The sequence below is a fragment of the Branchiostoma floridae genome, chromosome 2 (genome assembly GCF_000003815.2).
Source record: "Branchiostoma floridae strain S238N-H82 chromosome 2, Bfl_VNyyK, whole genome shotgun sequence".
NCBI lineage: Eukaryota > Metazoa > Chordata > Leptocardii > Amphioxiformes > Branchiostomatidae > Branchiostoma > Branchiostoma floridae.
In genome coordinates this window covers 2,992,490-3,020,226 of record NC_049980.1, presented here as the reverse complement: position 1 = coordinate 3,020,226, position 27,737 = coordinate 2,992,490, and the positions used below count along the sequence as shown (strand labels likewise).

At 41.1% G+C, this 27,737-nt stretch overlaps 1 protein-coding gene across 5 annotated transcripts in view; it reads left to right on the top strand.

The window, feature by feature from the left end:
* Nucleotides 1–27,737, top strand: part of LOC118410329 (phosphatase and actin regulator 1-like) — a 57,381-nt gene that overhangs the window by 24,771 nt on the left and 4,873 nt on the right. For 4 of the 5 annotated variants that reach the window (XM_035811941.1, XM_035811945.1, XM_035811944.1 and 1 more), the window contains 11 exons: nucleotides 6,441–6,608; nucleotides 10,115–10,189; nucleotides 11,086–11,244; nucleotides 11,726–11,865; nucleotides 12,589–12,779; nucleotides 14,526–14,791; nucleotides 15,948–16,070; nucleotides 20,039–20,198; nucleotides 22,303–22,358; nucleotides 23,515–23,576; nucleotides 24,285–24,422. In XM_035811941.1, the coding sequence (XP_035667834.1) occupies nucleotides 6,441–6,608; nucleotides 10,115–10,189; nucleotides 11,086–11,244; nucleotides 11,726–11,865; nucleotides 12,589–12,779; nucleotides 14,526–14,791; nucleotides 15,948–16,070; nucleotides 20,039–20,198; nucleotides 22,303–22,358; nucleotides 23,515–23,576; nucleotides 24,285–24,422 (1,538 nt within the window). The remainder of the gene's footprint in view (nucleotides 1–6,440; nucleotides 6,609–10,114; nucleotides 10,190–11,085; nucleotides 11,245–11,725; nucleotides 11,866–12,588; nucleotides 12,780–14,525; nucleotides 14,792–15,947; nucleotides 16,071–20,038; nucleotides 20,199–22,302; nucleotides 22,359–23,514; nucleotides 23,577–24,284; nucleotides 24,423–27,737) is intronic. The other variant, XM_035811946.1, reaches the window with a different exon arrangement.

Below are 27,737 nucleotides of genomic sequence, written 5' to 3'. Positions count from 1 at the left end.
GCCCCGCGGAACAGTGTCCTTGGTTGGGGGATTACAGGTCCTGGAATTTCGTCAGCAAGTCGCCGGGCGTGGTCCTGTTGCCTGGGGAGGGAATCGCTGTTGAAATGGTAACGAGTCCAGTGGCCTTGCTTGCTGGATCTTCTTGCAGGACATTGTGACTTCCAGTGGCCTAGCTGGTGACAGACAAAACATGGACGTGTTCTCGGCGACGGCCTTTTCGAACGGACGGACTTTACAACAGGGACAGACTGACGACATAGTAACACAAGTCGCTCCTGGAGTGTGCGCTGCAATGCTGTCGCTACTCGCCAAAACGCCTCCACCCAAACACATTTCAGTCTCTCCTCTTCGGCTCGCGTGTACCTAAATAACCTAACACTGTTAGATCCCGGATGGGGTGAATCGTCCTTTTTGGGGGTCCTTACCCCGTTTTACCTGGACCCAAAGAGTAAAAAGGGGTGAAAATGTGTGACCTGACTTGGCATTGTTTCTATGCAGATGTTGGGGGTGAAAATGAAATTCACACCTAGGTCATAAAAGAGTAATTATGGGTGAAAAGGGCTGTCACAAGAACATGTGAAACACTCTCTTGCTGCACAAGATGCATGTGTGGATATTCGGCAATTAACCTCCTTGTTCAGATGTTGAAACATGTTACAACTAAGGTTAAAATAGTTGTTGTATGATAGCTTTCCTTGGGAATTTTCTTTGAGTTTTTTTTGGCTTTGTGTTAAAGCTTTGTTGTTCACTTGGCAGACAAGGTTGAAACAATAGACCTAGAAGTGAATATCCCACACCGTCTTTGTTTATGACCTTAGAGTGGGGCAGACAGTGCCAGACACTGATGTGTATTAGACACCATTCAGGTTAGAAATGGCTGGCTTTATTAGGGAGTAAAGAATGGAAAACACTAAACAGACTAGATTACCGAGATTTAAAGCAAAAGCTAAGTCAGACTGTTGACTGAGAGTTATTGGTACAGTTGTGCCGTCTTCACACTTCAGGGCTAAGATGTTATAATTGCATGGGTTAGAAAGGGTGACTTTTCCTTTGTGTTCTGTTGCAAAGTAAACACACCAAGTTTCACCCCAAACGTGCATAATCAGGCTAGGAGAGAACAATGGGGTCTGCCCTCTCACTCAAAGTTACCCCAGCATTTGGGGTAACTTTGGGTAAGGACCCCCAAAAAGGACGATTCACCCCATCCGGGATCTAACAGTGTAAATGGGACGGACTTCCAAGTTGGTGCCCCTACTCCGGCCACAGGCGCAGACCCTGTCATGCCCTGATCCGGGTAGGCTTGGTCACCCCAAACAAAAAACTGTCCTCCCATGTCCAAATTACCAAACCCTAAATACCAAAATTACCAAAATACCAAGTAACAAACTATACCACGCCGAACTTATCAAAGAAGAGGAGAAGACGTGAGTGGATCGCCCGACGTTAGCTTGCTTTCAAACGCTACACGACACCCGGCAACTGTGCCACAGTCACAATCACTGGCTCCTTAGAAACAAGACTGAAAATCACTTCAACTTGTAGGAGGAATGGCCACACAGAACAAACAAACGACGAATGATCTTTACAGCTGAAACCATACAGACCCTGGCCTGGACAACAATGATTCAGATACGGTGTATGTTTTTACGCACAAAAACAAAGTTTAACGATTTCGAAAAACAATTTCTCATCAGGCAAGCAACCAAACAGAACCCTTTACGTGCATTGCCCTGTGGAATAATTCCAAAAAACTTACAACACGAGAAATCAGGACAACCTAACAAAAATGTACCCAATAGCAGATGATCACTGGCCAACAACAAAAAATCTTAACCCTGACTACAGCAAGAGACCCAATCAATTATGCAACTTCTCAGAAAAACAATCAAGGTACACGCCATGTATAATCACAAAACAATTTGTGTAAATTAAACCATCCGTATCCGTTATGAAATCTCCAAAATCGACAGCCAAATGTAGCACCAAGTAAACGGAACACGACAAGTTTAAACAGGACAAGAAAAAGTTCTACACCTGACCTTTTCACAACCACAAATAATCCTAGCAAAGTATACAAGCGAAAATACACTAATCAAAACAGAACTTCCAGACTAAAACCAACACTTATCGAACGAATTGTCCACAAATCAAGGAAATGGTTTAATCAACGACAAGAACATTTTGCCATCCCCACATCCAAACATGTCAAAACCGCAGCGTTGCAATCAGCATTACCGAGAACAAACATGTGCATAGTTGGGCAATACAACGACGGGAGACCTAAAAATTCGGAGGATGGGGGAGATTGACATGCATCAGGAGACAGGTTACGTGACGTTGGATACAATGACAAGGTGCGAACGTACTGAGTTATGGCGCTAAAAGAAAGCACGTCAAAGTCGGCGGAGGAACATAACAAAACCTTATAGCATAACAAAACCCTGTCCAGACATATCGGCAATATCAAAGAAAACAATGCTTTTCAAGGGATAAGTTTCGGCGCCGAAAAAATGGACTTCTTGACTGGCATGAAAGTGCTAATACATGGAAATTTGGCGGTGACGGTCGACAAAGGAGTTACCAGGTAGGTATCGATGAAGGACAAAGGACGTGCCGATGAAACAACGCTTTGAACACGGAGAAAGATTTACATATGCGAAATTCAATGTCGGTCGCAGGGAAAGTCAAAGGCACCGCGAAAGCGCTTCAGTACTGAGTTGACGCGGGGGGTCGGGGTGGAAATTACAAAAAAAAACGCAACGGACGCCACGCTATTGGGAAAATTCAAAATTACTATACAGCACAGACAAAAAAAAAACTTCTTGTACACAACTTCGTGGGCAAATTATTCGATAGTGTAGTCAAGCAGGTATGTCACTACGAGTGCGGCAGTATAATTAGGGAAGCAAAATTGCCGATAGACAAACAAACAAATTTGCGTGGAAAAAAATGGAGAAGCACAGAAGGGGTATTTATAAAATCCAAACAGGTAGAATTATTCCACACGAATCAGGTTAATCTGTGAATTTTGACCGAGATTAGGGTCTATTGCAACTAATCGGTACACGGGTAGCAAGTTCGCAACACACAGGAACAATGGAAATTTGACTGAGCGTCACTTTGGCGCAACCCGAAAACGTGACGTATTCTTAGAAATCACGGTACAAAGTTTATAACAATCGGGTCGTAGAATCAGGATCACAGAGCAAAACTGTACCCACTAGTAGGAACCATGTAACATTTGGTCTTAGTGGTAGGATTTGGGCATTTACCTATACGTCAAGGTGACGTATCTATGCTATGCACTCTCACCAATATAGCCAAGGACCAGGGTTCAGTGTACAGTTTGATGTGATCTTTATTACTACGACCGATTGTATACAGTTTAGGCAAGTGAACGGATGTGATGATATAATACCACAACTAATGCAAGATACGATACCTGGACAGAGTTGCGGTGGATGATACTAACTAACCCGGTTAACTAAACTACGACGACGGAAGATGCGCTTGTCCTTGTCTCTCTGAATCTGCTTCTCGCCTAACAAGCGCGTACCTCGCCTTATATTATATCAATTGGAGGCGGAGCTTACGCGAGCGCTGCGGGGCGTGGCCTAGCTGACGTCAGGGCGCGCCCATGATCACGTGCTCTCACCACGTGACCCCTGGGCCGCCCAACGTAATAACAGACTTGCTACACGGTTCATCTTCATGACCTACACATGTGTGTTGTGAAGTTATAACTTCTCTGGATTTCAGATCAAGTGTCTGAACACCTTGATATGTTGACATGGGCTCAGCTCACCTCTGCAATTCCCCGACAAGCTCATTTGTACTCCCTGCTGTTTGAATGATGATGGTTTTCATCCAAGCAGATTTTCATTATAGTGCTTGATACAGTTTCCTTGCCTAATAATCTCCCGTCCAGTTGTCAGTGTAAAGGATGATGGATAGATCTTTTCACAGCAGGATCTCAAACAATTTATCAGGATTCTCTGTGATTTGATCACCAGTACCTACATTGTATATGTAAGCTCAAGCAGGATAGGAAATTCAGTTTTTAGTAAAGATGCTGAGTTAATGCTTGGTGTGATAAGTCACTCTGAGGACATGTAAACTGCTGCTGAAAAGTGAGGTTAAATGTTCTCAGTTCATCTTAAGCATATACAGATAGGTATGAAAAGACAATTAGACATACATGTACAATTTTACTTATAAATAAGTACAAATATGAACTTATCATTAAGTGTATGGTGCAAATGTGTGTAAGAGATATTTTTGTATACGTCGATGTACATTGTAGGTTAGACATCCAGGTAATAAGATACGCCAAAAACTAGTTACTCAAGCAACTGGATATGGTTTTGGATACCGGTTTCTTCCAGATCACTTCAGTGTTACTGAAGAAAACTGGTGGATTCCAGTTGAAACGTCTTCCAAAGCCATATCCAGTTGCTTGAGTAACTACTTTTTGGCATATTTTTGTATACATGTAAGAAGATGTACCTAAGGCAGTTTGTGATCTAGATAGTTGCATGTAGATTGATGACCTTTGGGTACAATTCATCATCCTTACTGAGCTGATGAGATAGATCGATCAAAAATCAATAATTGGTTACTAGTATTAGCTAAAGCAGAGTATTGTATATGAGTCAACTACTGCACAAATTGAAACACTTAAGAAATTCTCTAAATGAAGCAGAATGTTGTCATGAATCCTCCAAATGTGAGTTTACAATAATGTTCTATCTGTAGCGTGATCTTGTGATACAATGTAGATTGAGTCTGACCTGTTTTTTCCATTCTGTGAATGCCCTTCCAGTGCCTCTCAGTGCGGTAGAAGTCTCATTGTAATATAGTCTGCAAACATGGTTGAAGGGAATAATGATTGTGGGATTGCATGTAAGATACCATGCAGGTTTTTTCTTACCATTAGCTCTTACCCTTGAAGATATAATGACAAGCGTAAAATTCAGATTGACCACTGATGATAATTTTCCACCTGGACCCAAGTCCTAACAAATTCATGTCCCCATACATTGCGCCTTTATCACAGTTATAAGATTCTACAAAAACTAGATGCACTATTCCCCCTGCCTCACATTTCCCTCATAGTCATACTATTGTTTCCTAAAAAAATTACTACATAGCATTTCATGGCTAAACAAAATATTGGGATTCTGTGTTTAACCCTCTGCCTGCTGGGTTAACCTTGGAGTATTGATTTTGTCCAAACTTCTACTTGTACCTCAGTCGAATCAGTGATTCATGTAAGTTGCACTTGTACCTCAGTCGAATCAGTGATTCATGTAAGTTGCATATCCATTCGAATTTAACTCCTGATTTAGACTGTTATCATGATTTCTAACACCTCTGTCAAAGTCCACATTAGTAGAGTGGTACTACTGTAGTAGGACAGAAGTCAACACAAGTAGAGTGGTACTACTGTAGTAGGACAGAAGTCAACACAAATAAAGTAGTACTACTGTGGTAGGACAGAAGTCAACACAAATAAAGTAGTACTACTGTGGTAGGACAGAAATGGCTGCTGCCACTAGTTAGTCGTTGATCATATCAATGCTTTATTTAATTTTTTTAGGCCCCAAAACACTATCATAAGGCCACACCAATTCAATTTCTTGGTTCACGAATTTTTCTGGTCAAAATGCTATAATGTCATTGTGGCAAATGACAGGAACTTTTTACTTGTGGCATTTGGAAGTTATGTACAGGTGAACATCGTTAAACATTGATTATGCAAATGAGGACCTACTTCGGACCTATTATGGACCAACTTCATCAATCAATAAAATTAGCATAACATTCACATGATATGTGTAGCCTGGTATCAGAGTCTCTTGCTCGGCAGCTAAAAGTTCATCTAGTCTTGGATACCAGGCTAATTTTTCAAGCAAGATTATCATGCAGAAATGAGTCAGTTAATAATCAATCAAAGAAACATTGGTCGACAAAGATTATTATTATTGAACAATTTATACAAACCATGAGCATATGGATAACAGTTTTATAATGTCCTTGGCAAATCATTTTGTCTGTCATGTTGTATATTGGTCTGCTTTTCTTCAAAAAGACCACCTGTCCATGTAGAGCATAGATTTTCTCAGGAGTGGTCTTTTTGTGCAGGTTTGACTGTTGCCCATATGATCTCCCCTCCTGTTGTACCCACAGAGGACCAAAGTATAAAAGAGGAGTGTCCAGTTCTTGCCTTTAACATGTTCAATACTAGCTGTCCCTATCGACTCTATAATAGGTTCAGCTCTTCTTGCAGAGTTAATGGCTATATTAGCTTAAAATATTTCCATCCATTGTTGCCTCCAGTGTGAGAAAATGCAGTTGTATAATCATTAATTTATTTTATTTAAGCCAAAATGCTTCCTTTTCATTAGTTTGACTAATTATCTTCCCTCTGTCCTCTGTAGGCACCATATCAGAAGCAGATGCAATGAAGTCGGGCTCGAGCCTTGTGCCGGGCTCGCGAACACCTCCGGTGGAGAGGAAGAGCAGGTTCGCCACACTCGGACGCATCTTCAAACCATGGAAATGGCGGCGAAAGAAGAAGAGCGAAAAGTTCAAACAAACATCGATAGGTAAGTTGTGTCTCTATTTCTGAGGGCCCCAATGCCCTTTTGCGTAGAGCGTAATCGGCCCTTTTAATTTTACGTAGAGCGTAGACGGATCGCTTAATTCAACGTAGAGCATAATCGGTGCATTTTGCGTAGAGTGTAATTGACTCTTTTAATTCTACGTAATGCGTTGTAGCTCCCCTGAATTTACCGTAAAACGTAATGGATGGATTGTGCGTATAGCGGAATCAAACCTGCCCTAACCATTGCCCTAAGTCCTGTCAAAATGCAGAAAATTGCGTTTCAGAGGGTCGAGATTTCAAAATTTCCGTGGACCTCCTTTGCGACGCCCCGCAGACACGGTTGTAATATATTGGGGGCGCCGTCCTCAAAAACTTAAAAACTGTATTTTTAATAGAAATGGCATTAAAGATTCGTCGATGAAGGTTAGACATCCAGGTAATAAGATACGCCAAAAACAGTTACTCCAGCAAAATCATATCCAGTTGCTCAATTGAGTAACTGTTTTTGGCGGCATTAAGTATTGCCTAGTCTGTATCTGTATCTAATCTTTTTTATATAACCGGTATAACCGCCCTTCGGCGTAACGAACCAGCTTCGCAGGCACGCGGCGCGGCAGCTGAGCTGGTTATATTACACTGAACGACCCGTCACACCTAACTTTTGCACATCTATCTGCAAGCGTTCTTAAAAAATGATCCAGAGAAGATGCCCCTACTGTGCTTGGTGATAACAAATTCCACTCTACGATAGTTCTGGGAAAATACGAATTTTTGAACACATTGATCCTAGGTTGGTGACTGATTCTTGTTCTTTTTTGAGCTGGTATTAAATACTCATCAGTCGGTACGTCCACTAGTTTATTGGTCATTTTGTACATCATGCAAAGTCTAGACATTTTCCTTCTGTCTTCAAGTGACATCCACTACAGTTCTGTTTTCATTTCTAGTCTGCAAGAAAAAGTTGCCCCTCAAATGCAGGAAATAGGGTCTTCAGAGGGTCAAGATTTCAAAATTTTCCCGGGGAGCATGCCCCCGGACCCCCCTAAGATTGTCGCACCTTCGGCGCTCAAGATGATAAAAATTCGGTCAGCAATATTGCGCCCCCGCGTTAGAAATTTGCTGCCGCCGCCTCTGCCGCCGGTTTTAACTCAACTTTTGTACCATCTTTGACAGAAACGCTTAGTCGCTCGATGATGAGTTCTGCATAATGTTTAGGGAAGCTTTCGAATTTAGCGTAGAGCGTAGAGAGGCTTCCTGAATTCAGCGTAATACCTGGCCGGCCATCAGAATTTAGCGTAGAGCGTTGTCGGGACCCCCCCATTGGGGCCCTCATTTCTGTGTTGAGTGTTGGAAGCTGTTCCACCCGGTAACCTTCTGAGTTGCAACAGCTTGGAAACTGGAATGTAGCCTTGTTCAATTTGTTGTAGGACTGTGAGTCAAATAGTAATGCAAGTGGTTTCCCAGCAAACTCATTTTTTAATCAAATGAGTTGAAATTTGGCAAAAAGTCCTCTTGAGAGTGAAATATCTAAATTTGTTGTCCATTATTTTATTGTTCATTTGTTGTCCATTATTCAAGCTGATTTCAAGATGACCACACCCTTGGAATCCAGTTAGAAGAAAAGTGAGGTCCAGTTAACATGAATTTCCTTAACCCATTTTGTGGCTATTGTAGGAGGCTGAACCTGCACATGTAATAAGCTGCATTTCCCTATAACTTAATATAAGCCACAGGCTTATGTTCAACTCCGATCAGTTTTTCTTTTTTCATTGCTAGTGTAGAGTGATGTATAAGCAGTCGTTAGGGTCATGGAATTTGCAATGTGTTTATTAAAAGTTTCTGCAGCCTATTTTCCCAATAACTGAGAGGAATCAAACTTACCGCACATCTTGGCCTTTAAGTTTAAACAGTTAATAAATGTGTCAAGTTTTGTTCCTTTTGGTTCCTGGAAAAGTAGTCTACAAACACTTTTGATCAAAAACTCACAAATTCAGCTATAAAGCCAACTTGCTGGGTTTTTGAAAAACCCTGTCCAGCCCAGACAGAGGAAAATCCTGTCCAGTCTGAAAAGAGGGTCTACACGGGGGTAATTAAGCTGTAAGCTATACAATAACATTTTTAAAGTAGAAAGGCAACGTTTTCGCAAAAATGCAGTAAGTCTTCCCCGTGGCCTTTTGTCAAGCTACTCGCACACAATAGTATACCATAATGTGCCCCCTACAGTAGTGCTGTACCTAAGCTGAAAGTCATGATCAGGTTCAGGTCCGGAATCGAGTCCAGAGATTCAGGTTCAAGTCCGGTAGCCTCCAAATTTTACCAACACCGTGGGCGACAGACATCGTCGATATTTGAGCCGGTGTGGTTGGCGGACCCCCCTCCCCACACGGACCGTCAGTCTGAACGCCTTTTGGGACGTCTTTTAAGTGCGGGTTTAAAAAAATTGAAAAAGGCATGTGAAACATACGAATGTGAAAAAGAAGAAGAAAAAAAATGTGTACAGCGGGACGCGATCCCGCATTCACCAGCGTGACATGCCATTGCCCTCCCCACTATGCTGGGAGATTTTACATTACATAGAGGCCATTTTTTACCTTATTATGTTTGGTTGCACAGGGCGGTTTGTCATCTGCATTTTCATTGCATACCAGTTTGAGCAAGCATTTTGCTGACAGGTTCACCTGTGACGTGTCCCCGAGAAAGAAAGACTTTGGGCCAATCAAAAAGCTGGAAACATGGAGAGCATAAGGGCCATCTAGCGGTATTGTGTGTGAGGAGCACGACAAAAGGCCACGGGAAAGACTTGGTGCATTTTCGTGAAAATGTCATAAGATTAGAATTTTTATTTATGTTTATCTAAATTGGTCACCAGCTTCCGAAGAGAGCAAATTACAAAAGCGTGCCAAGTTAGGGCGCACTGTCTAATGCAGCTCAAAATCGGAAGTTATATTCACCAGAACGTCCTCGGTGTTTGTCAGTTGTAACGCGGAGGGTGAAGGGTTCATGAGCTGTGTGAATGCATTCCTTATCAAAGTATGGTCTTTAGATTAATGCGTTAAAAAACTTGACCACTCTTTGACAAGTAGTGATGGAGCGCCGTGAGTTTGAGCACGTAAAAAAGCGTAACATCTTAGGGCGGCCCCCGTTAGAGACATTTTTTATCATACATGTATAATTCGAACATCCTACAGTAATTGTAAGTGCCTCAGATTTAGAGGAACTGATTGTCTGACAAGCTTCCAAAGGTGTGATCATCTTCAAATCAATTTAGAAAGTGCAGGAAAAAAATTTATTTCCTGAAATAGGTAAAAAAAATGTGCAGTTACTGTACAAAATTCTCATGCTGAAAAATGTGACCCTGTGCTTTGACTCAAACTTCTCATCCAACTCTCCCCAGTGTTTGGCTTCCTACATGTTGATGTTGAATTACTGGAAGCTGTTCTTTAGTCCATGTTATGTGTTGGTCTTATAACAAGCTTGTTTTTTTTCCATGTTTGTATAATTCTGTAGTTTTGGAGAGGAAGATTTCCATGCGTTCCACACGAGAGGATCTAGTGAAGAGAGGGGTGCTGAAGGATACAGAAGGTATAGAACTCTCTTTGAACTTCCATAAATGTGAGGGCATGCTGAACTCCAGAGGAGAGTGTTATTTTCTAATAGACTATAGTATATCTGTATGAATACAAAATCAACCAAATTTGTGAAACTTAATCACACTGTTGAACAAATAAATGAACCATTTATGAATATAATCCAGTATTTCCCATTCATGCAGACCCATAGGGTTTGATGTATGTTGGGAATAATGCCTTAAGTATTTGTTATATAGGTCAGTTTTTTTGGTCAAAGCAATCAAAGAATTAAGTTGCTATGGGTGAACATTGGTGACTATTTTCATATACGCTCACATTCCTGTCCTGCTAGGGCTGTTTTTGACTGAGTATTCAAAATAGAATAGGGGATTCTATTTGTTCGATATGGCGTTCGGCTAAAAGGGTCCATTCATTCCAGACTTCTAGCGAAAGACGAGTGAAATTATTGTAGCATGACATAACTCCCACACTCACTATCAGGTTTATCGTCTGTTTTTCCATGTTGGGAGTGTTAGATGTGCTTTTAAGTGGATTTAAAGGCATAAGGCAATTATGTCATTAGAATCTCAGAGAGGCATTTCTAGATTCATGTGCATGTCATCTGAAGTAATGCAGGCTCTGTGATGGCAGACAATCACAGAATGGCAGTAGTCAGAACATTCAATGGCAACATAAACTGGCCTTGATGATGATCAATGACTTTCAACACGTTTTGGATTTTGAAAAGTTTTAAAAAGTGTGTACTTTAATCAAGAAAATACCATAACTATGAAATGAAGGGGAAAAGGAGAACAAGAAAGTGCAGAAAGCTGTAGCTAACAATCTCCTATAAGTAACCCCCTCCCTTCCAGGTTTCTTAAGTCTCTGTTGTTCCTCCTCCATCAACAGGAGATGGTGCAGTTCCACAAGCAACTCAGGAAGCTGGAGCCTCAGATGCCACCAGGAACACCCCCCTTACCACAGTGGAAGAGACTCCTGAGGCAGCAGGAGGGGATGCTGCCTCCCCCCACATTGCTAATGGTGCAGTCACAAACTGTGAAGAAACCCGTAAGTGTTTGAAAGTACTAGTATCTTCATACAGCTTATGCCATGTTGATTTGATTATATGAATGACATCATCTGGGATTCCAAAACTGATGCGAGCGTGCAAATAATGAAAAAATGTTTTTTTTGCATGTGCGGATGTCATCCATATAATCAAACCAACATGGCCTTATGCTTTACAGAAAAGTGGTTTTGATTACAGGCCACAGTCTAAAGCAAAGTTGTAACTGTACAGAACATTGATTTTAGTTTGCATAGAATTTACATAATGAAGTATGTATGTACTAAAAGGTGAATTTTTGTAAGATTAAGATGAATCAACATTATACTTAAGCTTTGTTGAAAACATCAAAAGACTTATGCATGACCTACCCGTACTTGATATTGTTTTCTTTTCTGATGGAGGATACTTATAATTCAATTTTTTGTAATGTGTTATATGATAGGTAAACAATATCACTGTATGTTATTCCCTTTCCTCTAGCTGCCCCACCCCTGCCTGCTGTCCTCCCCACCCCAGAGGGAGGAGACAGCCCTGCCCCACCCACAGCAATAGTCCAACACAAGCCCTCCCCACCCATACCACCAAAAAGAGTTGGCTTCAGCCTACCCAAACGTCCTGCGGTAAGTAGCGTATTTGTCTATTATATAAGACAGAAATAGCAACCCTTTATCTACCTTTATCAAGGCCATTTGCCGAAGTCTGTTAAACTTTATAATGCAAAAGCCAATTATCATGAGCAGTAAAGTACAGTTTAGGCTGCAGTAAGTAAACTTTATGGATTACATCCCCCTTACAGACTACGGTTGTAATATGTATGGACAAAAAAAAAGGTGGCAAAAAAAAGATACCTACATTTTCACATTTGAGTACCATACATGATAAAGCAAGTAAGATGAATTGATAAAACCTGGTGTCGCAGAAAACAATTCTTTCATTCCTGTATTCAATATAACAGTATGTGACAGTGATGTCTACATTAAAATCATTCTAGACAGAATGAGATGACCATTTGTATGACAAAGAAAACTAATGCATGTAGTACTGGGGCACATCACCACATTCTTGTCTTAATGCAAATAGGTAGCTTTGTTTCATAGATTCCCTGACTAAAGCCTCTGACTGCAGAGAAAAGGTGCCCTTAATTTGAAACTGTCCTGAAGAAGTTCACATGTTAAAGGAATGAAATGCAACAGTTTGTGGAGGTTGCTTGGAATTTGCTCAAACTCTTAAATGCTTCTGTTCTTTCTAACCTGGCAAGTGCCCAGTTAATGTGCCAATACATAATGCAATCCTTATACATACACATAAACATCTCTTAAACATTCCGTACCTTTGTGTTACAGGAAAGCCCAGCCAAAGTAGAAGGAAGGGAAGAGGATGCTAGGGATACAGACCAGGTGGTACCAGAGATGCAGTTTAAGAAAGCTGATCAACCTACCAATGAGATGGAGGGAAGAAAGGAAGAAGAAGAGGAGGAGAAGGAAACAGCTGCACCTGCCAAACCACCGAAGGAGAGGGTTCGCTCAGTGCCCAGGTAAGGGATGAAGAATGGAAGGATTGTACTGGAGGTGTTGGTGTGCCCAGGTAAGGGATGAAGAATGGAAGGATTGTACTGGAGGTGTGTGGGTGTGCCCAGGTAAGGGATGAAGAATGGAAGGATTGTACTGGAGGTGTGAGTGTGCCCAGGTAAGGGATGAAGAATGGAAGGATTGTACTGGAGGTGTGGGTGTGCCCAGGTAAGGGATGAAGAATGGAAGGATTGTACTGGAGGTGTGGGTGTGCCCAGGTAAGGGATGAAGAATGGAAGGATTGTACTGGAGGTGTGAGTGTGCCCAGGTAAGGGATGAAGAATGGAAGGATTGTACTGGAGGTGTGGGTGTGCCCAGGTAAGGGATGAAGAATGGAAGGATTGTACTGGAGGTGTGAGTGTGTACAGGTAAGGGATGAAGAATGGAAGGATTGTACTGGAGGTGTGGGTGTGCCCATGTAAGGGATGAAGATTCAGAAGCATGGAAGGATTGTACTGGAGGTGTTGGTGTGCCCAGGTAAGGGATGAAGAATGGAAGGATTGTACTGGAGGTGTTGGTGTGCCCAGGTAAGGGATGAAGAATGGAAGGATTGTACTGGAGGTGTGAGTGTGCCCAGGTAAGGGATGAAGAATGGAAGGATTGTACTGGAGGTGTGAGTGTGTACAGGTAAGGGATGAAGAATGGAAGGATTGTACTGGAGGTGTGGGTGTGCCTATGTAAGGGATGAAGATTCAGAAGCATGGAAGGATTGTACTGGAGGTGTTGGTGTGCCCATGTAAGGGAAGAATGGAAGGATTGTACTGGAGGTGTGGGTGTGCCCAGGTAAGGGATGAAGATTCAGAAGCATGGAAGGATTGTACTGGAGGTGTGGGTGTGCCCATGTAAGGGATGAAGATTCAGAAGCATGGAAGGATTGTACTGGAGGTGTTGGTGTGCCCATGTAAGGGATGAAGAATGGAAGGATTGTACTGGAGGTGTGGGTGTGCTCATGTAAGGGATGAAGATTCAGAAGCATGGAAGGATTGTACTGGAGGTGTTGGTGTGCCCATGTAAGGGAAGAATGGAAGGATTGTACTGGAGGTGTGGGTGTGCCCAGGTAAGGGATGAAGATTCAGAAGCATGGAAGGATTGTACTGGAGGTGTTGGTGTGCCCATGTAAGGGATGAAGAATGGAAGGATTGTACTGGAGGTGTGGGTGTGCCCAGGTAAGGGATGAAGATTCAGAAGCATGGAAGGATTGTACTGGAGGTGTGGGTGTGCCCATGTAAGGGATGAAGAATGGAAGGATTGTACTGGAGGTGTGGGTGTGCCCATGTAAGGGATGAAGAATGGAAGGACTGTACTGGAGGTGTGGGTGTGCCCATGTAAGGTATGAAGATTCAGAAGAATGGAAGGATTGTACTGGAGGTGCAAATTAGATAATGGAAATTTCATTGAAGTTTTTTATGCGCTAATTTTATCAATTTTAAAGGCCATAGTATTATGTGGATCAAATGTGATACAATCTTCTGTCAAAATAGCATGTTTGTAATATGGGCACCATAGCTCCTAAACTTATTTTCTGGCCTGTTGGCTGTGATCTGTGAAGTAAACAGAGGCAGTTAGTGTTGTTTTGACTTTCTCTACTGCACCAGGACTTAGCAGAACATGTTTAAAAACTGATTCTACAACGATGCATCACTCAAGTGTCTGATAAAAAAATTCATCTTTCAACGGGGTTTTGTACTGACACCTGTTGCTGAACTTTCCAGTGCTGAAGTGTCTGCCCTGATACAGACCCTGGAGGACCAGCTGAAAAATGTTGCTGTGTCATTGGGCCCTGACAAGGACAGAAGAGACATGGCTGGGCAGTCAGCGATGCCCCCTATCATCAAGGTGAAAACTCCATCGTTGGCAGAACCTGACAGCGATGGTGAAGAAGACGACAAAGAAAATAAGCCAGTAAACCGTAAGGGTCTGCGGGCACGGTTCTCAGATGAAGATGAAAGCAGTGAGGAGGAGGGGTCCCCACGATTTGGTAAGAACTTGATAGTATGTTAAAGTGGTCGTGTGCTCTTCCATTTTTGCTGCATTCTGCTAACTCTGTACTTCTTGCCCAAAGGATGTTATATAAGAGGGACTGAGTACGGGGTTAGTCCCTTTTCATGGACCTAATTCAGTATGTGTGAACGATATCCAAAACAATGGTCCATTTTGCTACAAATGAAGCTGTTTTGTGGAGTATCTGTATTCTGCATTTCGTACTGCTGCATTCATCATGCTGGCCTTTCAAGTTTCATGCCACATGTACTTTGTGCATCTGCGTGTACATGGTTGTGTTGTTTCTTCCTTGTACATTTCAATTACCGTATTTTCTCCAATAAAGTATACACTTTTAAACTTTTCAAAATTGAAAAAGTGCTACAAGTTGTTGCCAAAGTAGGGTGGGTACATTGAGGTCATTGTATGGATAAAAGAGCCTAAAATAAAGCAAGGTGGAGCTATCCTTCTCAGAAGGATGTAAAACATACATATTGGTGTTGTCTTAGCAGAGGAACTGTCTAAACATGATTTACTTAAAAGTGACACTTGCATACAATCCTTCTTCTTCTTGTGTCTTCTTGTCCCTTTCACATACATGTACAATCTTTATGAGTTAGTGACCCCGACATGTTGAACTGTTTCCTCCAGTTAGATGTACTAGCTGATTTTTTTCTATCAGTTCATTTTTTAGTGAATTTCATAAGTTGCAGCAGGCATTTCACAAGTTTGTAGAGGCAAATTGGCAGTGGGATTTTGATAAATTTGAATTCATCCAGTTCAGGGTCTATTCAAAATTGGTCAAGAAGGGGTGTAAACTGTATTTTGAGTTTTTCCATTTTACCTTTCAGTCCCACAGATCTGTCTGAGACTGGCCCCAAATCAGGGGTGCGTAATTTAATTGGGGTGTCAATATTATTCGAAAAAATACGGTAACACTCCTCTCGCCTTACTTAACATATTTCTTCTCCAAGTTAACTCAAAAGTATTCCTGTCTTTTGTATCCTTAGATTGTGTTGGCTCTAATTTCTTCTACATTCTTACTTACTATGTTTCCTTACTTTATAACCCACTTGTTTTCCATCTCTCACCACCTCCCCCATCACTGTTGGACTCTCCCCATCATGGATCGTACCATGTTTGGGTGTGTTCAGTGATGTACTTGCTGCCTGTACTCCCCCCCTTCCTGGTGTGGCTGTCCTACACCCTTCCCATGCTCCTCTTCTCACTGCTGCGGTGCCTGGCCCATGTGCTGTCCATCTGGCGGCTCTGGCACTGTAAGTCAGTGGTGCAGGAAATCGGCTAAATCAAATTATTTCAGGCCACTTTGTGTAACAAGCAATGCCATGTTTGTGCTACATACCTTTTTTCAGGTTGTTGTGAACTACATTTTGTTGTATATTGCTATATTTTGTATTGTGGAGATAAATCCTGATCTGCTTTGCTTTGAAGAAAAGTCTGTGTCCATTGCTATACAAATAAACTGAACAACATCCATGTAAATATAAAAATATCAAATGAAATTAATGAAGGAATAGTTAATTATTGATAGTTCTATACATGTGAAAGTCATAGGCAGTCTTTGAAATATGTAATTTATGCAACTAGTACTACAGTAGGAAAGGTAACTAGATTTAGTAACCTTCCTTCAGCCAATTTCAGCCAATCAGCGTGTGCTCCGGGCCATGACGTCTTTTCCCGCGGACCCGATCCTTCCATGCCAAGCTATCTCTCCGTTCATTTTCAATGCCAATTTTGGCTCTATATCTGCTTGGAGAACAGTTCAAAGGTCAAAATACGTCATATCCGTCTTGTAGAACCCTTGTGGAAACAAGGGCAAAGCGCTGAAGCCAATTTTGATCGGCGAAAAACCACGAGAATCAACAATTTCTGGCCGGAATGGCGGCCAAATCGTCGGGTAAGCGGTCCATTTCTTCATTTTTTCATGTGATTTGACTGGTCTAACTTGTTATTTTCATGGAATTTGTCGTAGTTTTTGTTGTTTTTCCGTGATTGTTTGGGGTGTCGTGAGTCGATTCCGCCATTTTGTCTTTGTTTGTCTTGCGATGCAAAGAATTTTTGAGTTTTTGAAGTTGACCAGTTGCTTGGTCGGGGACAGCCAGCCGTGTTGTTAGTGCACGGACATTTGCACACTTGCGGGTTGTTTCTTCGTAGAAAAAATGATTTTATTTGCCTTTCGCGGCGGGTTAAACCAAATCTACAAATTTTCTTGAATGAATCAAAGTCTCCACCATGCTTCTACATTGTTGGTTTGGGGCTGATGGTGTTCTAGAAAATTTCCTCCTTTTTTGAACGGGTACAAGCCGCAATTTTAGCGATAATGGCTAAAGGTGGGGAGGGGGGCGTTGTTCTGCAGAGATCGCTATGGGCATGAGTCCTGCCGTTTTTTATCTGTAATTTTCAATTGCATATCATTTTGACACAATCATGAAATATGTGTGACTTTTGAGATCATTGTGGCGACAAAATTGATGACTTGAATGATTTTTTTAAGGACATTTTAGTCTTCAGTATTTTGGGGATGGGTTCACGCATGCATGGAGTTTGGTTGTTCCTTTTACTAGTATTTGTAAAAATGCTGTACTTTAATGTCTATTTTGCTGGACTTAGTCTGTTGTAATTTGTAGGTAGATTTGTGTGTTAGTAAATATTCTGCAGACATGACTAGGCATTGACATGTATGATAATATGTGATGGTAGGACTACTGTGGCAGGGTTTGTATGCCACTCAAAATGTGACAATCATTCTGAAATATTGTGCTTGCCCATAGGTGACAAAATGGACCACTGCTACCAACTGAAAAGAAGATTCAGACTATGTGGAAGTGACAACAACACTTACCAATAATGTGGTACATCATATGGAGCAGTTTCTGAACCTCGTTAGGATTGATCCATCTGCCAACCTAATTAGTCTGTCACAAATTACCTTTGTTTATGTAATGTTAGATATAAGAATTACCTCAGTGTTGTGCTGTCAAAGAGGCAAAAGTTAATGAAGATACTGTAAGTTGTGTAGGGACCATATAAAGTTCCCTAATTTTATTGGTTTATATTTGTATGACTACGGTCCTCAGTGTTATATCACCATAAGAGGCAAAAGTTTATGTGGATATGTTGTGTTAGGACTAAATGAAGTTACCAGTGCCCTATGGTATCTGTTTTGTACATCATTTATATTTGTATGACTATGTTCCTCAATGTTATGCTACCAAAAAGGCAAAAGTTAATGTTGATACATGGATGTTGTGTGAGGATGTTTAATCAATAGAGACTCTAAGACAGTGCTTTGTGACCTTCGCACACTACCTGTTTTTTAATATATTAAATTATTATATTAAATTAAATAATTAAATTTATATTTATATGACTATATGGTCCAAGTTTTGTGTGAAAGCCTCAACATATACTAGTACATGTAGTATGCATAACAGAACAAGGACTACAAGATGAGGAGTGTAATAAGTTTAAAATTCCGATGTACATAAATGTTTTTATTGATGTTATCAACATGAGTGTCAAAAATAAACATTGTTCGATGTATTTACTATAAAGTCTATTACATGTAATAAGTCTATTACTAATGAAGTAAATACTACAATATTGATAGTAGGGCACCTCTCCCATCTAGTATTAACATTCTATCCAGAGGTACTAAAGTTATCCTAACCAGAAATATTCGGAAACTTAAACACACACTCAGATAGGCACACAGACACACAAAAAATGGAAGTAACAATATGAAACGGTAATGTACCAAAAGACAAAAAGCAAACAGATTTCATCATGTGTCAACCACTTCCTCAAAGTTCCTGGATCTTCCTGGTTTTGGCGGCCATCTTGATTTGGGGTCAAATATTGGGGTCATGGAAATGGCGCACTCTGATTGGCTGAAGAAAGGTTACTAAATCTAGTTACCTTCCTTACAGCACGTCACCGGAACGTACTGCGCCTGCGCGAACCCTGGTGGTTTGGGGCTTGGTTTGGTCAACGTTGCATTGAAATCCCGCTTGTTGCACAATATATGTTAGAGACATGGTTTCATGTAAAACGTACACGGAGTATTACCCTTATATACGCACACACTTTCTTAAATGCGACCCTTTAGTAAACCGGGCGTTTAGCAGCGTTTAGCATGTCTATACTTTTCGCGCAGGCGCAGTACGTTCCGGTGACGTGCTCTTCCTTACTGTACTAGGAAGCAAGGTACTAGGGTTTTTCATCCTGTTAGTGCATCATTTTGTTTGTCAATATTGGATTAAGTTAAGCATCAGTTTGGCTACCAGGAAAGCATGTGCTCCTGAATCGTAGAAACAGCATCATTTTCCCAAATTGTTGAAGATAATCTTACATGTAACATCAACTCCCATAATTCCACTGGGTGCATATAGTTCCAAATAATTATATTGTAATATGTCTCTGAAAATTATGTAAATGAACTATGTTGGTTTCAGGATTAGCAAAAGATTTCGTAAGGACAAGCAGCCCTTTGTGATAAAAGATGTTGAGGTTACATGTAAACACATGCAACAAGAATCTTTCTAAAAGACATTCAACATTTCGGCAGCCATTGCTTTGAGTTTTCAGAGTTACAGTCAAACCTGTCTATAGCGGCCAATCAAGGGACTGGAGAAACGTGGCCACAATAGAGAAATGCTGATCGAGCAATAAGTTACACATGATTTCATTTTCAGTACCCACTAATCTTTCTCACCAAGTAGCATTATCTCGGTCGTCTCAAAATTTAAACTGACCTAGCCAAAGCTAAATCTACCAAAAATTATTGATATTGCCATGCGCAATGTTGGTAAACAAGCCAACAAAGACTTGCACTCTAACATTCAAAGCACGCATACCTTCCGCTACTGTCAAAATGGGAACTCCAAATCCTCGCAAACTACGATTTCAAACTCAGCGCAGGGTGACATACGGTCGCCGCATGGTTGCAATAGGCAGTGTTTCTGTATCTACGGGACCAGAAACCATGTGGCCGTGGTGTACAGGGGACCACTTTAGATTTCTTAATGTTTAGATCAATGGGAAAAATCCAAGGAACTGACAAAAAGTGACCACAATGGCCAGGTGGCTGCTATGCAAAGGTGGCTGATATTACAGGTTTGACTGTATTTCAGAAATAGTATTCAGCAGATTGAGTACTTTCCACCCTCAAGAGTCAGTCATCTGAGAGAATACAAGGTTGGTAAAAGTAGTTTTGCCCGTACAGGGTCGGGGCTGGCAGCCAAGGTGGCGAGGAAAGACAGTCTGGCACTGAAGCTGAGCCAACGCCCCACTAGGAGGGAACTGATCGAGAAGAACATCATCCCCAGCATCAGTGACAAAGAGCGGCAGGAGAACCGCGAAGTCGTCGGAACAAAGCTCAACAGGTAGGACAGTGCTGGAATACATGCCTGTAGTCTGCAGATAAATTCTACATTCAATTTGGAGGTAAAGGACTTAGTACAGCCTATGAAAATTGAGCCTTGGTATTATGAATCACAGTCACTGTATTTATGTAGTACTGTAAAAGGACCTGGGGTCCTCCCCCTATAAAAACTTTCGTTAGGGTGCAAGACTCCAACCATCATCCCAACATCATAAATATTACTCTCTGTAGGGGATCTCTACCCACCTGGGGTTTTTGGAAAACCCTGTCCAGTCCAGACAGGAAAATGGGGCAGAAAACCCTGTCCGGTCTGAAAAGGGGGTCTGCATGGGGGTTCCTGGCAATGCTTAGTTTAAAGCTAAATTCAGACGGTGCCTAACACTAAATTTGTAATAATAATTGATGCACATTGCAAATTGATGAAATTTACATACACTAAATTTGTAATAATAATTGATGCACATTGCAAATTGATGAAATTTACAGTAAAGCCAAAAGGCCTTTTTTCAAACCTTAAGTTAAGTTGTAAACTATAGACCCACATGTTTTTGCCTTTTGCAGCCCTACTACAGTCTGGACAGGTTTTTCCGAAAACCCGCATGGGCGTTGTATGGGTCTTCAGTTTCAAAGCCTTTTTTTAACGGTCCACAAAAATCAGCCTCTGTCAAGCTTCATGCTTACATGCATACTTGAAACTTATAAAATGTCTTCCCCAAAAAAAGCTTTAAAATTTGATACTTGTGTCTAAAAATATGACTTAAAATTGTAGCATTTAGTTGTTAGTTGAAGAAACCAGTATAGACTCTTTAGGTCTGTACAAGTTGTATCTGAGTCAATATAGAGACTGAGACCGCGTGGCGCAGTGGCAGCATATTTGGCTCAAGACCGAGAGGTGGCGGGTTCAAATCCGACTGCCGTGCCACCGATCTTGTGCCCTTGCGAAAGGCAGTTTACACAACTTTCCTCACTTAACTCAGGTGTAAATGAGTATCTAGCTGCGGCTAGTGGCCTTGGCCTGGACTTTGTGGCCGAGACAGGCCTTGGGGGCATGTTCGGGCATGAGCGGCACCCGCCATGGCACACGGGGTAGGAGGAACCCCTTACATCCTTGGTCGGAAGTCCTCCTAGGAGACGGATACTCGGAACAAGAAAGCTGCATCTACTGAAGCCGTTTCACACGCGTCATACAGTTCTGTCCCTGTGAGACTTAGTGCTCCAGTAGACGAGAGGGTGGAGAAGGAATTGCACACCCCTCCTTCACCATAAAAAGTCATGTGCAGGTCAGGCAAAACAGGTAGATGCTTCATCTGTCGAATCGACAGGAGAACCATAAAAAATATTTAAAAAACATTTCAAAACTGTTTTCAAGAGAAACTCCAATACTTGCTACACAGTCTTAGCCTGCCACCACCAATGTGAACACAATGATGGTTGCAACCATACTTAGGTCTGGTAGTTTATGTTAGCTGAATTTATGCATGTTTTTGTAGTGCAACCTTGGTCTTTAACTTGATTGACTAATGCACCCCCAATTTGGTATGAGTCAGCAGACCATGTATGACCATGGCTGTCAGGTAAAAAGATTTTGATAAACCTCAATTAAAGAATGTAGCCCTTCCTCAACAAATATATCACTGACAGTATTCATTTCAAAATTATGAAAAGTTTAAAAGTGTGTACTCATCAAGATGTTACGATAAGCTGATTTGATATCAGAAGTAGAATACTGAAGCTCATGTTGTAGTATGGGGGAACAATGGTTTGAGTATTTGCAATGTTTCCAAATGGCATGTAATAATTCTCACAAGTACGTCTTTGAATATTGGAGGTGAAAGAAAAAAATTCCTTAAGTTAAAAGTAAGTGGTAAAAAGAATTATATCTATTAATCAAATTATCTTCAGCTTATCAGCTATTCATTGCACCAGGAAGTTAAGTCAAAAGTTGCTTTTTTTTTAACCTAGCTGCCCTTATAGATATTTTTCAATGATTTTCATTTTGTTGAATGGGTGCTCTCACAATTTACTTGAAATGATGTAAACTCCAGGTTTACTCTTTCTATGGTAAGTATGATCCGGTTTACCATGCACCTGTCCTGTTCTTGCAGGCGGCTGAGTCTCAGGCCCACAGCTGAAGAGCTACAGCAGAGGGGGATACTGAAAGGTCTGTATTTCTTCCTGAATAACATGAGCAAGTAGAGATTGGGGACTTCATACCTCCATGAAATATTTAGAGCTTTTACTGGATACTATTTAGAGCTCTTGCTGGATACTACACACTTACATGCTTTGTGCATGGTGATGTTCATAATTGACCAACTCACATCTCACAAGTATAAAATTCCCTTATATCATGCAAATCAGTTCCTCATTTGCATATTTGGTATCTGCTTATATTCTACCTATCATGATTTACATGTGTTACATTTATTGCAGTCCAGTCATGGAAAACAATGGAATTATACAATGTACTCATTAATTATGGAAACTAAGTTCTCATTTGCATAACGTGTATATCATTCTGAACATCTTTGCCTAAGCTACCTGCATGTCCAAAGTGATGGCAATTCGTCATTCCTTTCTGTAGTTATCCTCTTTGGAGTGTCTTGACAAAAATGCCCTTGCAGTCCAAAAATTAAATGTGGGGCGGCCGAAACTTGCCTGACTTTGTTATGACACTGAAAGTTATGTACCACCCAAATGTCAAGACCATATTTTGTCCGACAAGAGATACATTGAAAAAACTGCTATGATAGAATATTCTCATTAATTATCCAAATGTACTCCTATTTTACATAATAAGTATTTCAAATTGTACCTTGATATTTTGTATTTCAAAATGTACCTTCATACCAAAAATCATGAACATCCATTGTTCCCTTCTTGAGTTATCTTCAGAAGTTTTTTGACAAAAATGTCCGTTATCCCAAAACTAGCCGCTAGGGGGCCCAAACACAGTCACTTCTTCCCGACCACAAGAGCTATCTAAAACTCAAAAATCGTGACCATAGCTTTTTCAAAAGATGAGATAGCAAAACCGGAAGTTGCACTGGAGTACCGAGGAAAGCTGCTAGGGGGCCCAAAATCTAATCATTTCCAGCTTTCATCACACCCCTCCAACACACCAAGTGTGAAACTATTCCATCTTGTCCACAGACAGACAGACACACAAATGCTAAAATGAAAAAATAACCTCCATGAAATTTCATGGAGGTAAAAACCTGATTTCCTTTGTAAACATTTACAGGTAGTCCAAGATGGGTATCAGCCTGCTCATTGGTTGGCTCTTCTAATTTGAACTACTTTTATTTCACCCACAGTTAAGAATGAAGAGGAAGCTCGTCAGGAAATGCAGGAAAAGAAGAGAACACTGACCAGGAAGGTATGAAACAAGGTTCTCCAATGAACTTACCTGCTACAATTGCTACTACAAATGTTACGGTAGTAGTATTGTACCTAATGATCAATGATTGTTGGAACATAAAGGTTCAAGCCTTCAGGTCCAATCCATTGAAACAGCACACTCCTGAGGAATGAGTGGCCATGGACAAATGTCTAACAAACATGTACATGATCTGTAACTTTATCTTATTAATAAGATACATGCAATATAAGTATGAAAAGTTTTGACATGTGAAAACATTTAGTCTGAGGGTTGGGGCACAAAACCTTTTGTGAAACTAGCATCACCATGTCTAATTGGAAGATCTGAATCTGATGTTTGTGTTTGTGCAGTTTTGAAAAGGGAAGATTTATTGGATTGAATGGAAAATACACAATGTATTTGACATGTCATGCTCGCTCGTGACTTGTTGGCTTTCAGGAGTTTATCCTATAGTGTGGTGATGAGACATAAATACATGTAGATTGTTCTTTGTTAGCAATACTGACTTTTGCCTACAGCGCCTTGACGTGTGCTTGACCCAAGGTGGACGATAACTGATTCGTTGTCTGCTTAGTTGTGGATGACTTATGTTCACACCAGTGTTTTTCGATGTGGGATCGCGGGAAGGTCAGCATGTACATGTACATTAAGGATATTTTCTCTACCCTGAAGCCTTTTGATACAGTAAATTTTCTTTTCCCAAAGTTGAGTTTCCGGCCAACAGTTGAGGAACTTCGTCAAAGGGCAATCCTGACATTTAATGACTATGTGGAGGTGGCTGAGGCCCAAGACTATGACAGAAGAGCAGACAAACCTTGGACTAGACTAACTCCAAAAGATAAGGTAGGTTCATGAAGTAAACTTCTTCCAACACAACCAAAATAGTACTCACTTACAACGTGTCAGTGTCTATCAGACACCATCATCAGGGTAGAAGAGCTGGATTTACTTCTCACTGCTACTTATAGCTGATGTAGGTGGCGCTGCAGCAGTGAGAATCCTCAAACGACCTGTGAGAATGCCATTCCAACATGACTCATCTCTGTTCATAACCAGAGCTGACTTCCAGATCCAGACTGCCTCCTTTATCCAGCAACTTTGTCTGTTTTCCTCTCTATCAATGACTGGGAATGAGAGTTCACAGCTACAAAGAGCCACCATCTTCAAAAGTTTTCCCATCTCCAGCTTTCAAAACAATCTGAACAGAGTGACAAAGACAATTTTTGGGGCAACCAACTGAAAAAATGTGTTGTCAACATTTCAAAGAAGGTACTGAGCAGCCATCAGAACAGTATCATGCATGAAGAAACTCAACTATGCAGTGATGACACCCGACAAACTGCCAGTGGCAGATTTTGTTGCCACAGAAAACGCTTGTTTGTGCTTACAGCTTCACAATGCACAGCAGCTCAGAGCACAGGTCGCAGGAGTCCTGAAAAAGGCCAAGCTCCCCAATTTCAACATCAGTATGGAAGAAAAAAAGGCCATATACAGCAGTTGAAGAAGGACAAGGATGTAATGCTACTGCCAGCGGACAAAGGAAAAGCGACAGAGATTATGGACACAGAGGACTATGAATCGAAGGTAAGCCACATGTTATCCTACAAGAAGATCTACAAAAACTTTCCCGACACAGAAAAACAAAAGGAAACTGTTGGAGGCTTAAAGATGGGGGAAAATTACTGAAGAACAGTATATTAAGTACTTATAGCGTATGGCAGAGAATACCCCTAGGAAGTATGCCACTTCTAAGATACACAAACCTAACAACCCGCTCAGACTGATTGCAGATTACACACGGTTCAATTGGTTACAATACATCACAAGAAATTGCCAGCATTATTGAGGAAGATGATGAGAATTGTTCATGTCTCATGACGTAGTCTCACTTCTCACCAACACTCCAGTGCCAGAGACTTCAGACATCATAAAGGAAAGACTCCTTGCTGACACTGACCTCAAGAACAGAACCAAGCTCAAAGTGGAGGACATTCCGGAGTTACTAACTTTTGTAGTGACCACTATTTATTTCAGTTTTAAAGGCAACATCTACCAACAGCGTTTTGCAACAGGGATGGCAAGTCTAGTCTCCCCTCTCCTAGCAAACCTTTTTATGATATGGCTAGAACAGCAGGCTATAACTACAGCTCCATTGAACTATAAGACTCCGGAAGAGATAAGTAGACGACGACGTCATGGAAGTCATAAGAAGGGGGGCACAACAAGAACTACATTGTAATGGATCATTTGAACTCAATAGACCCCATGGGCAATATCAAGTTTACGATGCACACACCATTTCTTCCGCGACAGGGGTCCTAGGTAGTGCGCAAAATAAAGTCAAAAAGGGTCTCTAGGGTCTGGGTTTGAGTTCAAATTTCTCATCATTTGCTGCGAAATGGCATTTAATACTGGCATGGCTGAAAAGCATAAAAAGTGATGTGTTTTAGGTGAAAATTGGTTTGGGGCCTAAGCCTCAGTTTTTTGTATGCCTGCGCATTGAAAGTGGTTTGCCCCGTTGACCCAGACTCACCGTCCATGCGTTCTGTGAGCAGTGTTGCTACGTGTATGCCTTGTCAGGTTATTGTAAAATCTCAGTGTTAAGATTTTTTTCAATTTTCAGCTTGATTAATCCTAGGTGTATTCTCTTTCTGACAATATTAGTAATTTTCTTGAGTAAGCTATAGGTGATGGGTTTATTTCCACATCAAAATTCCAAATTTTTTACATATTTTTTTGTGTGAAAAAACTTTTTAAAAATTACGAAAAGTAGAGAGGGTAAAGAAACTGAAACCCGATTGTTTGTAAAGCTGGAGGGATACCCTTCATTCCTATACACGGCTTTTCTGCTTCAGAAGTATTTCCTGGAAGAGACGCCCTCTCGTCTTGAGGGTGCGCAGCCTCAAACTGAGACCTAAAATAAAATGGGGTGTGCTCCATTTACCCATGAGGTAGAAGATCAGGGCACTCGGCCCATCCTGGACACCTCACTTGTGAGGAGATCTGACGGTATGGTTAAACCGTTAAACTCAAGACCCAAACAGACCAGTACCTTAGAAGACTTCAATTCCCACAATCCCCTCTACCAAGGAGTTGGAGTGATCAGAACGTTGACGAACAGTTGCAAAACAGTTGCTACAGATGACACAGACAGACATCAAGAGATGAAACACATTAAACAAGCCACTCTGTGGCTATCCAGACTGGACTTTCAAAGAAGTACTACATCAGAGTAGCAAACATAAACCAAAGAAAGACAAGAAGAAAGAAGAACAGAAGTCCAAGGGCATGATCATCATACTGTATGTCAAAGGCACTACAGAGGCACTAGCCATGGCAGTAAAGCCCAAGAGGCAAGACTACTCTCAGAAACATGTTGGTACACCCCAAGGATCTGACATGGTTATCATTCAAAATAATAAAGTAGAGGAATCAACCTTTTCAAAAAAGTAGGTCACCCTTTGTTTGGTACCAAATGCCCATTTTTGGGGTCCTGGCCCATGGACTACAAGAAGAGAACAAATCACCGACCATATCAACAGGAACAATCGTGTAATAGACTGGGAGGGGGCTGGAGTCGTCGGTAGAGAGAAAAATAGACGCACTCGCTGGATAAAGGAGGCAGTCTAGATCAGGAAGTCAGCTCCAGATATGAACAGAGATGTGGGGGGGGGATACAAACTGAGTCTTGTTTGGGACGACATACTCACTGCTGCAGCGCCACCTACATCAGCCATAAGTAGCAGTGAGAAGTAAATCCAGCTATTCTACCCTGATGATGGTGTCTGATAGACACCGAAAAGTTGTAAGTGAGTACTATTTTGGTTGTGTTAAAAGAACTTCTTTAAACTTACCTTAATATAAGAATATACCAACCTGATGAAACTATTTACATTTAAGGTACTAGGTTCACTGGCCTGAAGGGAAATATGGACAATGTATATCATTCTGTAGATTTGCCTGTCTTGAAAAAAATTGAATCTGTCTTAAGATTTGAAAAAAGGGTTAAAAGAGACTTAAATTTGATATGAAAAGGTTTTTTTTAACAGGATGTAAAATGTACATGCACATATATTGATATAATGGCTTGAGATGCTTAGAAGACATACTTTTTAAAGTATGGAAGAATTTAAAGAAAACCTGTATCTAAAGTACAGA